The sequence below is a fragment of the Urocitellus parryii genome, chromosome 4 (genome assembly GCF_045843805.1).
Source record: "Urocitellus parryii isolate mUroPar1 chromosome 4, mUroPar1.hap1, whole genome shotgun sequence".
Classification (NCBI taxonomy): domain Eukaryota; kingdom Metazoa; phylum Chordata; class Mammalia; order Rodentia; family Sciuridae; genus Urocitellus; species Urocitellus parryii.
The window spans coordinates 20,232,471-20,245,761 of record NC_135534.1 but is presented as its reverse complement, the minus strand read 5'-3'; the positions used below and the strand labels follow the sequence as shown (position 1 = coordinate 20,245,761).

At 49.2% G+C, this 13,291-nt stretch overlaps 1 protein-coding gene across 1 annotated transcript; it reads right to left on the bottom strand.

Annotated features, from left to right (window-relative positions):
* Positions 1–5,324: 5,324 nt before the first annotated feature.
* Positions 5,325–13,291, bottom strand: Rapsn (receptor associated protein of the synapse). The gene is made up of 8 exons (XM_026399190.2): positions 12,897–13,291; positions 12,034–12,372; positions 8,655–8,813; positions 8,080–8,178; positions 7,880–8,002; positions 7,318–7,371; positions 6,007–6,206; positions 5,325–5,482 (listed from the first exon to the last, which is right to left on the bottom strand). Exons 1-8 carry the CDS (start codon positions 13,086–13,088, stop codon positions 5,410–5,412), a joined length of 1,239 nt encoding a protein of 412 aa, XP_026254975.2. The 5' UTR covers positions 13,089–13,291; the 3' UTR covers positions 5,325–5,409.

Here is a 13,291-nt window from a genome sequence, read left to right as displayed (position 1 = left end):
CATGATCCTCCTGCCTAAACTTCCCAAACCGCTGGGATTACAGGCATATGCCACCTGGCCTGGCTTATACATCTTATTTGTATAACACAAGTCCCCAGGGGCCTTGGAAAGTGCCTACCCACTCCCCCAATTTTTTTTTTTTTCCGAGGGAAATATGAATTAGGCATGGTGGCACAATCCTGGAATCCCAGCAGCTCAGGAGGCTAAGGCAAGAGGACGGAAAATTCAAACTCAGCCTCAGCAAATTAACAAGGCCTTAAGCAACTCATCCAGACCCTGTCTCTAAATAAAATACAAAATAGAGCTGGGGATGTGGCTCAGTGATCAAGTACCCCTGGGTTTAATCCCCAGTACCAAAAAAAAAAAAAAAAGAATTAAATTGCATACCACTGATTGGACAATTTCTTCTCCAAAGCCCATACTCTCTCCAGAGTGATCCCTTGAGCCAGGCTCAGCAGGTCTCAGCCCCAGGTAGAAAGAGACTATGACACATTCAGGACCTTACACTGGGTCCTTGCATTGCTCAGACACAAGCCTTGGTGTCATCTTGGATCACCAAATACCACATCCAGTCCACCTGGAATTCCTCTCATTCTCCCTTGAACATATATCCAGAATTCAAAATAAGGTCAGAATCAAAATAATGTAATGAAGCATGTGGAGCTTGGGGTAAGGGGGTAGCCATAACGGAAATAAGATTGTCCACACGCTGAATATGAAGAGTTAGGGCTGAATGGAGATTCACCATTCTAGTCTCTCCACTCTTGTTAGGTGAAAATTTCCAAGACAAGAGATATCTCCTCCCAACTCCTACCCCAAATATGTCCACTTCTTTTTTTTTTAATTTTTTTTATTTTATTTTTTTAATATGTCCACTTCTTACCACCTCCATGTCCTATCCACTCTGGTTCGAGGTACCATCATGTCACCTGAATTATCACAGAGGCCTCTTCCTGGGCCTCCCTGTTTCTACCTTAACCTTCCTCTGATGGTTAACTTTGTATATCAAATTGACTGGGCTATCGGGTACCCAGGTTTTTTGGCCAAACATCATTCTGATTTTGTTTTTAGGCAAGATTAACATTTAAAACCAGGCACGGTGGCTCACACCTGTAATTCCAGCAGCTCAGAAGGGTAAGGCAGGAGGAACACAAGTTCAAAGTCAGCCTCAGCAACTTAGTGAGGCCCTGACTCTATTTTTTTTTTAAAGAGAGACACAGAGAGAGAGAAAGAGAGAATTTTAATATTTATTTTTTTAGTTCTCGGCGGACACAACATCTTTTGTTTGTATGTCTTGCTGAGGATCGAACCCGGGCCGCACGCATGCCAGGCGAGCGTGCTACCGCTTGAGCCACATCCCCAGCCCTGAGGCGCTGACTCTAAATAAAAAATAAAAAGGGCTGTGGATGTGGTTAAGCACATCAGTGGTTAAGCACCCTGGTATGAAAAAAAAAAAAAGATTAATATTTAAGTCACTAGACTGAGAAAAGCAGGTTGTCAACTGTAGTGGGAGAGGGGGCCACATCCAATCAGTTGAAGTTCTGAATAGAACAAAAAGACTGAATAAGAGAGAGATCTTCCTGCTGTACTACCTACAAACTAGGCCAAAGGATTTTTACCCCCTGTCTTTGGGTGACACATCAAATCTCCTTGGGTCTTGAGCTGGACAGCCTTCAGAGGGGAACTACACTACTGGCTTGGCTGTTTCCCAGGCCTTCATGCTCAGAATGGAAATAAACTGGGGCTGGGGATGTGGCTCAAGCGGTAGCGCGCTCGCCTGGCATGCGTGCGGCCCGGGTTCAATCCTCAGCACCACATACCAACAAAGATGTTGTGTCCACCGAGAACTAAAAAATAAATATTAAAAATTCTCTCTCTCTCTCAAAAAAAAAAAAAAAAAAAAAAAGAATGGAACTAAACTGCCCTCTCTGCTGGGTCTCCAGCTTACCCACTCACCCTGCAGACCCCGGGACCTGCCAGATGCCATAATCACCTGAGCTGTGAGCCCAATCCTTATAACAAATCTCTCTCTCTCTCTCTCTCTTTCTCTACACACACACACACACACACCCTATTTGTTTCTAGACAATACTTTCTAAAATCTTTCTGAAAAAAACTGCATTTTGAAAAATGTTAAAGATACAAAAATTGAAAGAATAAACAGTGAAAACCTCTGTACCTTTCACCTAGATTTGCCAGTTGACAACATTTTGCTACATTTGCTTTTGCTGCGACTGTGTGTAAACATGAACTTTTTTTTTGGAATCACTTCAAAAAATAAGTTACAGACTTCATGACATTTTACCTCTAAGCATTTCAGCCTATGTGTCCTAAGAACAAAGACATTCTCATATATAACTGCAATGCATTGTATAATACATGGTCATACCCAAGGAATTCAATATTGATGAAGTAATACCTAAGATATAATCCTTTTTTTTACCCTGCCAACTGAGCTATATCCCCATCCCCAAGATATGATCCTCATTAAAATCTCTTCAATTATCCACTGGATGACCCTTATAACCTTAAAACAAAACAAAACAAAACAAAAACAGTATAAACCTGGCACAGTGTCACTGCCTGTAATCCCAGATACTCAGGAGGCTGAGGCAGGAGGATTTGCAAGTTCAAGACCAGCCTTAGCAATTTATCGAGATGCCAAGCAAATCACAAGAGTCTGTCTCAAAATAAAAAATGTTTAAAAAGGACTTTCATACGTACCATAGTGTTAAAGTGACTCTGGGTTCCATTCCCAGTACCAAAAAAAATAAAAAATAAAAAAAATTACCAAGGGCTGGAGGTGTGGCTCAGTGGTAGAGTGCTTGCTACCATGTTTGAGGTATGGGATTTGAAGTCTATTGACAACTAAAAATATATTTAAAAATATAAATAAAGCCAGTTATTCATTCATTAAAAACAAACAAACAAACAAAAAAAAAAAACAGTATCAAGTCTTTTTTTCCCTTGGAACCATTTCTCAGATTTTCCTTGGCTTTGTGACCTTGACATGTCTGAAGACCACAGTTCCCCTGAGATGTTTCTAAGGCTGCTCTCACTTCGCATGTTCTCCTGATCCCTGTCCTGGGCTGTACATCCTTGGTGGCATTGTCCCATCAGCAGCGTGGAGTTCTGCCCTGCATTCTTGCGGGTGGAGCATGACTCATTCCTGGAGGTGTTATCCTTTCTCATTTGATGAAGCTGGACTCTGTCAACCTTCCAACCAAGTCTTAGCTCTTTTTTTCTCTTAAAGTTAAAAGATGTATTTTGTGGGTGAGAATTTTGGGATTATGCAGATATCCCATTTCTCATAAATAACAAATTTATTTATATCAGTATGGATTCTAGTTCAACAAAATCTGTTAGTATCATTGCTCTCGACTGAATAATTGTGTTCCAGAACCCATATGTCAAAGCCCCAGCTCTTAGCGTGATGGTTATCTGTAGATGGAACCCTTGGGAGGTGATTAGGGTTAGATGAGGTCATGAGATGGGGCATTCGGGGTGGAATTAATACCTTTATAGGACAAGGAAGGGAGAAGGAGCAGCTCTTTCTCTGCAGGAGCACAGAGGAAAGGTCAGGTATGGAGACAGTGAAAAGGCAGATTTTACAATTTTCTAGCACCTTGATCTTAGACTTGAGTCTCCAAAACTGTGGTTGTCAAACCACCTATTCTGTGGCCCTCTGTGATGGCAGCCTGTACTGATGAGACAATCGTGATCACTCATTACTCACGAGCTGCAGGAGTCCAACCAAGATGTCTCCTGTTATCCTCATTATTCCTTATTTCCTGGTTTTCTGATAAAAGATATTCCAGTCTCGTACTTTTCATGGCCCAGGCATAGAATCAGACCTTTTCCTTTGACAGCCTTGTTTCCTTTTTGGAACACAGTATTTAGAAGCCAAGATGAGGGTGCTAGGCGTGCACATCACTGCCCCAGCCTGGTGAACACTCACATTTATAACTATATTGACCTCTAGCTGGGTACAGTGGCGCACGCCTGTAATCACAGCTTGGGAAGCTGAGGCAGGAGGATTTCGAGTTCAAAGCTAGCCTCAGCAATTTAGGGAGGTGCTAAGTAACTCTGCAAGACCCTGTCTCTAAATAAAATATGAAAAAGGGCTGGGGATGTGGCTCAGTGGTTAAGCACCCCGGTTCAATCCCTGTAACCAGAACAAACAAACAAACAAAAAACCCCAACTCTCTGATGTCTAATGTCTCTTCCTCTTTTTAAAATTTTTTTTTAAGTTGTTGATGGACCTTTATTTAGTTATTTATTTATTTATATGCAGTGCTGAGAATCAAACCCAGTGCCTCACACATGCTAGGCAAGTGCTCTTCCACTGAGCCACACACCCAGCCCTCTTCCTCTTCTTATAAGGACACCCGTCCATTGAATTAGTTCCTGTCCTAATGACCTCAATTGGCCTTAATATCTCCTTCAAGGCCCTAACACTCAGACTGGGGATTAGGTTTTGCCATAGTCCAAACACCTGTCCTACCCTTCACCACCCCTCCAGCCAAGACTCATATATTAAAACCTGATCCCCAGGGCTGAGGTTGTGGCTCAGTGGCAGAGCACTTGCCTAGCATGTGGGAGGCACTGGGTTCGATTCTCAGCACCGAGTATCAATAAATAAAAAATAAAAAGGTCCATTGACAACTTAAAAAAAAAAAACAAAAAAACTCTGATCCTCAGTGTGATTGTTTTAGGAATGAGGACATTGGGAGGTGATTAGGTCATGAAGATGGAACCCTCACAAATGACAGTGCCCTAGTCAGGGACCCTGGAGAGCTATCTTGCCCTGGCACTGTGTGAAGTCATTGAGAGAAGGTCTCATGGGGAACCAGACTACGGGCCCTCCCCAGGCATCCAATCTGCTGGCACCTTGTACTTGGGCTTCCAGCCCCCAGAACAGTAAGAAATAAATTTCTGTTGTGTGTAAGCCACCCAGTGTATGGCATTTGGTGTGCGCAGCCCTGCCGACTAGGGCTTTAACAGGTGAGTTTGAACGTTCTAACAGACCGCCCACACTTATCCCCCATCCCCTGCACATCAGCGTGCCACCAGCAGGGATCTCCTTGCAAGCTCACTGTGGAGTCCTGAGTGGAGGGAAGGTGCTCCAGGAAGCTCACATGGAGTGCCTCATTCCCCCTCTCCCCACCGGCTTAGACCGTGGGCAGGGAAAGCCAATCAGTGGGGTCAGGTACAAACCATTTATTTTTCTATAAAGAGCAAAGTACAAAGAGGCAGGGGAGGGCAGCTGGGCCCGAAGGAGCAGCAGTGGGCGGGCCCCAGGCCCTGGCTATGGCTGAGGAGGCCTGTGGCTGCTCCAGGAGCAAACCTGGGCCTTCAGTCTGATGGTGGAGGGCAACGGGAGTTGTGGGGGGCTGCTGCTGCTGCAAGTCATACAAAGCCAGGCTTCATGGATGAGCGGCGGCAGTTGGGGCAGCTCCGGGTCCCATTGTTCTGCAGGCATCTGAGGAGGCAAAGGGCTCTGTCCACTCACCCCCGACCTGTCGTTCCACTCCAGTTCCTAGGCCCTGTCTCCTCCCCGCCTTCCTGCTGCAGGGCTGGGAGGTATCCCTGCGGCCATTTGGCAGCAGAGGAAGGAAGGAAAGAAAGTCCTGGTCCCCAGGCTTCTGCTCTGCCCCAGGAGCCTTCAAGGCAGAGGGCGTGGGCAGCGTCAAGACTGGGATGGAGCTGGTATCGGCCATGATGCGGAGGCAGGGCTGGCCTCCTTCTCTGATCCGATGACCTTTAAGAGGCCTCTCACTTCCCTTTGGGATAACTGGAAAACTTATCCTTACCCCTTCGAATAACTTTGGGATAAGGATAATGACAATGGCTGCCACGCAGGGCTGCTGGGAGGATTCAGGGAGTCAAATGGGGTGTTCTTAGAACACACCTGAGCCCCAGAAAGCACCAGGCCAGTATCTGCTGTATTATTAGTGTGACGCAGTCAGTGGGGCCCTTGTCTGGCCACCGTGCAGGCGCCCTCACCTGAGGTGGAAAATGTGGGAGCAGGGCAGGGCCTGCAGCCGGCTGTTCTTCTCGCCTATGGACTCCCCGCACAGGCCGCAGTAGAGCTCCGTCTCCTCCACGCACTCGTGGAAGCGCACAACGTGGGCTCGCAGCTCCCGCTGCAGCCCCTTGCTGCGGCAGATGCCCTCGCTCAGGCAGTGCAGCTTGAGCTGGCTCAGCTGGGGCAGGAGAACAGAGTGGGGACGGAGACCAAAGTCACATACTGGTGAGGATCAGTCCCAGCCGTTTCCCTGCTCTGCTGACGGACCTAGGAAAAATGTCCTGCTCTCTCTGAACCTGTTTCCCTTGGAGCAGAATGAAGGAGTGGGTGAGGTCACAGTCTTCACGCCTAGAGCTCCCTGGGACTCCATGTTTTGAACAACTTTATTGACCAAATCCACTGTACTGTCTCCCTAATGATTTGCTTTCCTTTTTTTTTTTTTTTTTGTAATATACACATCTCATCAGCATTTCTGATTTTAAAAGAAAAGAAAAAAAAAAAGAAGGATCTCTGATCAGCCTGGTAGCTGGATAAACCTGAGTGGGCATCATCTAGCCCAAAGCAAATACATGTGACATTTTAGTTGGACTGTGCACCTGATCCCAGAGAAATGCACATTTGCTGATTGACCCTGAGAAATGCTGAGCCTGTTTCCAATATTTTAAGGCCTGGATATGATTATAAATTTGGAGAGGCTGCATTATGCTATGGAGGGAACATGGGTCCTGGTATTAAGATAGGCCAGTTAGAAGGTGAGAGACCTTGAGCCTGAGCCTCACTTTCCTCATCTCTCCAAGGAGGCCCCTGTGCCCACCTCCCAGGAAGACAGAGAACTGGGGCTGGGGCTGGGGCTGGGGCTCAGCGGTAGAAGCACTCTCCTAGCATGTGTGAGGCCCTGGGTTTGACCCCCAGTACCACATTAGGATAAATAAATAAAGGCACTGTGTCCAACTACAACTAAAAAAAATACGAAAAAAGAGAACCAGAACCAATACCTACAAGGACCTGGGTGTGCCCAGCTCTTAGGGAGTGGAGGCCACCTCAGGAGTTTCAATGAATGTCAAAAAGGGTCTAAGGCATCTGCCACCCTCCAAGTAATGCAACTCCTGCTCCTCCCCCAGAAGTGACATCTGGGTAGGAAGGAGACAGGAGGCTGGGGACCTCCACAGGCAGCTCAAGAGGATCAGCAAGGGCTCAGGGCACCAGCAGGCTCAGGGGCCTTCCCTCAGACCCATGCTCCCCACCACTTGGCTGCTGACCATAGACTAGGAGACAGACGCAGGTCTGACCTTGTTGCCCACCTCCTCAGCCAGGTCCTGGGCTCTCTCGATGGCGTCCAGAGCCTGAAAGGTGAGCAGAGGTCAGGCCTGCAGGCAGAGTGTCTGACAGAGGCCTTGGCCCACAGCAAAGAAAGGGGTGGGGAGGGTGGACCTGCAGAGACCAGCAGGGCTAGGGCCAGGCTCCTGTGTGTGAAGGTAGTGGGAAGGGACATGCACGGCTGCCAGGGCTGTGTCAGGACTGTGTGGCGAGTCACCTCCTGCCTCTTTGTGCAAATATGGAACAGGTAGAAAATGCTTCACAGGGTGCTATGGGAGCATGGAGGCTGTTACGCTACCCCAGGTCCAAACCCCAGCCCTGTCCCTTTATTAACTGTGGGTCCCTGGGCAAGTCATGGGCCTTCTTAGAGCTTGGAAAACAACTGGCCTCAGGGAAACAGGATGAGGCTGGTGTTAGACACAGGGGCAGACAGTGCCTTGTCAGGCACTAGACCTCGGCCTGTCAGCTGACTGAGTGGCTCCAAGCAGGATGCGCTGGGGAATGCTGGGGGCGTATAAAAAGGCCTGACCTCACCTTGTCCAGCGCCTTCCTGGCCACCCAGCACTTGGCCACACCCAGTAGCACTTGCACCTGCCCCAGGCGGTTTCCAATTTCAGTCATGATGCTCATGGCAGAGTCGTACCTGGGGAAGGCTGTCTGCAGAGCCAGGTGGGAGGGGACGTCAGGCTGGGCCAGGCCTGAGACCCCCTGGGCCCCCAGCCCAGTATCCTCACCTCCAGGTCCCCTCGGCTTCGGTGGATGTCAGCGAAGCAGAGTAGGCAGAGCGCCTGCAGCGGCCGGTCCCCATGCTGCAGAGCGATCTTCATGGATTCCTGAGGGAGTGGGTGGCTCAGGTCTGTTCATCTGACCCCACCACTGGGGCACCCTCCACCCGGAGGCCCCTTGAAGGGACAACCCAAGGATCATCAGTATCCTCAGAGCCTAATAGACCTATCATGGTGCTGAGGCTTCCTGCATCGAACCGCGGAGGCCACTTTACCCAGCGAGGCAGCTGTCAGTTGACAGGTGGAAACAGGCTCAGAGAAGTGGCCTAAGACACCCAGCTAGTAAGTGGCAAAGCTGAGATCTGAGCCCAACAGAGAGGAAACTTCAGAGAACACACTCCTCTGAGAATGAGGCCTGGACAGATTGGGGGTAAGAAACACATCCTTGAGGGGCTCCGTAGAGAGCTGAGCCATGGGCAAGCCTCGAGGGCCTCCACGGGCTGATCTGGAAGCAGGAGGTCTTTGCACCTCAACCCTCAGACCCTGGTCCACACCACCACCTGGCCACTTCCCCGCTGCCCCACCTCACAACACTCCATGGCACTGCCCAGGTGGCCCAGCAGGCGGTAGGCCACGGCCATGTGATACTGGCTCATGGCCCGGTACTTGAGGCTCCAGCCTTTGCCATAGTCGTTGACAAGCTCCGCGGCCTTGCAGGGGAAGAACAGGGCTTTCTCGTAGTCCTGCAGGGACAAAGAATGAGAGGGGGTCGCACTGAGTGGCAGGCAGGAACTGCTCCCAGCAGAGGGCTCCAGGGCTGGCTTCTCTGGCTGCCAAGGGTCTCAGTGTTCATTCATTCATTTACTCCGGCTCCAGGGGAAGGGGGATGCAGGTAGAGGAAGGCCAGTGCAAAGTGTGGGCTCCAGGAGTAGAGGGATTCACTGGGATTGTTGCTGCATCCCAAGAGCCTAGCACTGTTCTTGGACTTAGTAGATGCTCAATAAATATTTGTTCAATGAATGAATGAAAAGATAAGGAAACAGTTGGCTCTTCTTTGCACCCAGTCCCCAAAGCCTCCTCAGCTTCACAGCCACACAGGACAAGGGATACTAGAGCCCCCATCTAGAGTCTGCCTGCTGGTGCTCAGCAGCAGCTGTTCCCTGAGGGCTCAATGACAGATTTCCAGGACCACTGGCTCAAAAGAACATTGGAACAGACTTGGTGAGGCAATGAGATAATTTTCTCACACCGTCTCCTCGAACCTCCAAAGGCCTTTTCTCCTTCTCTGTATCAGCTGGCAACCTGCCTCCTGGCCATTAGAAAAAGGGAGGATCACAGGAGTCCCCTTCCCTACCACCTGGTCCCACTCTGCCTCCATTCTGTCCTTGCTCCAAACGCCAGAACATCCCCGACCCCAGTGTCTGCATCACTGAGTTCTTCTACTGAGTCATCCTCGACAGTGTGCAACTTCTTACTTCATTTAAAAACTAAAGCCAGGTGTGGTATAATCCGAGTGGCTCCAGAGGCTGACACAGGAGGATTGCAAGTTCGAGGCCAGCCTCAGCAACCTAACAAGGCCCTCAGGCCCTAAGCAACTCAGTGAGACTCTGTCTTAAATGAAAAATAAAAAGGGCTGGGGATGTGGCTCAGTGGTTAAGCACCCCTGAGTTCAATTCCCAGTACAAAAAAACATAAAAATGGAAAATGGAAATAAATGATTCAGACTGTATAATATTTATTTATTTTTACTTTTTCTTTCTTTTTCTTTCTTTATTGTGTGTGTGTGTGTGTGAGAGATACTACAGACTGAATCCAGGGGTGTTCTACCACTGAGCTACATCCTCAGCTCTTTTTATTTATTTATCTTTGAGACAGGGTCTCACTAAGTTGTCCAGGCTGGTCTCGAACTTGTGATATTCCTGCCTCAGTCTTCCAAATAGCTGGCATTATATGTATAAACCACCTTGCCTGAACATCATATTAATATAACCATCTTTCTTTCTTTCTGTTTTTGGTGCTGAAACCCAGGATAGAACCAATATAACCATACTTTGAAAGACCTTAAAACAAAAGTACCAGGACAGTTTATCCATAGTGGGACAATATTTATAAAGACAAAGAAGAGCCAGGTTCAGTGGCACACACCTGTAATCCCAGTGACTTGGGAGGCTGAGGCAGGAGGATCTCACTTGTTCAAGGCCAGCCTCAGCAACTTACCAAGACCCTATCTCAAAACAAACAAACAAACAAACAAATAATAAAGGGGTGGGGATATAGCTCAGAGGTAAAATGCCCCTAATTCAGTCCCCAGTTTCCTCCCCGCCCAAACAAAAACAAAAACAAAAGAGGGGCTGGGGTCCTGGCTCATCCTCATCGGTAGAGCGCTCGCCTAGCGTGTGCGAGGCCCTGGGTTCAATCTTCAACACCACATAAAAGTAAATAAATAAAGGTATTGTGTTCAACTACAACTAAAAAAAAAAAAAAAACCCAAAACAAACAAACAAACAAAAAAACAGAGCGAGAGAGACACTCTCCAAGGCGGTTAGTTGATCGGTTTCTTCAGCAAGTCATGGAAAATAAAGAGGAAGGGAAGGAATTTTCTACTGAGAGAGGCACTCTGATGTGTGGCTTTTGTTTGTGTTCCAATTTAAACAACTGAGGAGGGTGAGGATATATTTTTAGGATAAATAGAGAAATTTAAATATCGACTGGGCATTAGATGCTCTTCAGAGATTACTATTAATTCTGGAGTGTGTGATAATAGTATTGTGATTACATTAGAAAGTGTCCCTATGAAACAAAATGGCTTCTAAAATTTTAAGGTTGCATCTGAACTACTTTGACGTAAAAAATGTCATCACTACAATTTTCGGTCACAACACTTTAGGTTAAAATGTGTACAGCCAACATGGCAAAAATAGAAATAATTTTTTCACCTAAGTAGTGGGCGCATACAAGACTTCATTATATTATTGCTTTCACATAGGGTTGCTTTTAAAAACCTCTATCCCTCCCCAGTCCTATCTCATTTCACGGACTGGCATCTAGTTCCTGAAAACAGTCTAGGTGGCTGTTCTTGATGCCCCTCATTTCCTTCTCCCCACTCCTCATCCAGCTGCATCGATATAGTCAGTTACCCCCAGATTTACTGAGTTTCTACTATGTGCCAGGCACCCAAATCCCTGATGGCTCACGTAGCCGGGTTGCCGGGAGGGTTATGTTGAGAAGCTGCAGTCACTGACCCTCAGCTTCCCTCACCTGTGGTCCCCTAGCCATGTGGTCCCTACCCTCCCGCCCAGGGCAGGGCTTTGCCTGGAGAACTTTCCTCCAGATTTCTGCATAGCTCACACTCTCATCTACTTCATATCACCAGACGTCACTCCCTGAGGCCTTCTGACCACTGTATTTGAAATTGTGTCCCCCACCCCCTTGCTATCACCTCCTTGCCCTTTATTTTCTCCTAAGTACTTTCTAACATGCCATCCAGTTGACTTGCCGATTATGTTGACAGTCCTTTTCCCCAAGCCAGAAGGCAAGCTTCATGAGGAACCTTGCTGTTATTTCCACTGCCACAGAGAAACAGTTCAACAGTGTCTGGGATATAGTAGATGCTCAACAAATACCTGACGGACCAATCTTTACATCCCTGCTGTTGAGCTCTGTCTCCCTAGTTGATGGACATATGTCTTGGGGTTCAGAGAGTGGTGACTTGCCCAGGATCACACAGCAAATCTGTGGTAGTGCAGGCTCATGGGCTGTCCTCCCACAGGACCTTTCACTACCCCAGGAAGTCAGTCACGGTGTGAATCCTGGCTCTGCCCTTCTTGGCTCAGTGTTTTCCAACTTCCTTTCACCTCATCCCTACCTAAAAGGAGGGCTGGACAAGGCAGTGCAGCCAGGCATGTGGCTCATGGGAGGCTTTCAGGGAGTCCCCGTTACCCTCCCCCTGGGGCCCAGGCCCACCTTGACCTGGGCGTAGAAGCTGCCCAGGCTGCAGCAGACGCGGCACTCGAGCATGGTATCATCGTTGTTGTGGGCGTAGCGCAGGGCCTTCTCGAAACTCTCCAGGGCTTTCTGGAAGAGGCTGAGGCCCAGGAAGGCATTGCCCATGCTCAGGCTGACCTGGCCCCCCAGCTGGGCGGCTGCCCTGGTGCCAGGCAGACCGAGGCAGGTCTTGCAGTAGGAGATGGTCTTGTGAAACTCGCATAGCTTCTCATTGCTGCGCGCCAGGTTCAGGTAGCTCTCCAGGAGGAAGTCGGCATCCTCCAGTTCCCGGGCAGTGTCGATCTGGACCACGGCAAACTGCCCACCGGGGTGGCAGGCAAATAACATACCTTCAGACCTGCAGACTCCACACCCAGCCCTGGCCTTACAGCCAAAGCAACAGACCCCTGGCTCCCACCCATCAGCCTCGGACTCAATCTTGGGTCCCAGCAACAGCCTAGTAGCTTCAGCTCTTCAGTTCACTCATGGCCTTCAGCTTTGCACCCCCCGCCTAGGTCTGAAGTCTCTACTGACCACCAGCCCTCGCCTCAAACCCAGAGCACACAGCCCCAGGCACACACTCTGTACCCCAACAGCCGACTGAAACCCAGCAGCCAAGGTCTGGGGGACCCTGAGGACCTCAGACTCAAGGATTAGAAAACCGAAGTTCAAGGCCACAGGCCCACATCTGAGTCTCAGGGTCTCAGACGTGGATCTCAAGCCTCAGGTTCCAGCCACTTGCGTGTGAGACACACAGGAGCCTAAGGAGGCTGCGAGGGGCCCTGGTAGCCATCCAGCCCTGGCCCCAGCCAGCCTACACCTCCCCGGGAGGGTATGCCCACCTTCAGCATCTCTTTGTAGCGGCCCATCTCCGAGTGGGCTGTGACCAGGCAGCCCAACACACGGAAGCGCCCCACGAGGTCAGAGCTCTTCTCCAGGACCTTCATCCACACCTGCAGCGCCTTTTCAGTCTGGTTGGACTGGTACAGTTGCAGCCCCTTCTCAATCTGCTGCTTTGTCTGGTCCTGCCCCATTTTCTCAAAGCCCTGAGGCTCACGGGGGGACCCTGGTGGCTCTTTGTGCCTCTAGGCCCTCATGGCATAGGACCCACAGTGCCGGTTGCCCACTGAGCCCCGGGAAGGAAAGCAGAGTCGGCGCAGGAGCTGAACAGGGCCTGGATGGAGAGCGGGCGCCACCCTGGTAACAAAGCTGGTTCGGCCCCTGTCTGCAGCTGTCC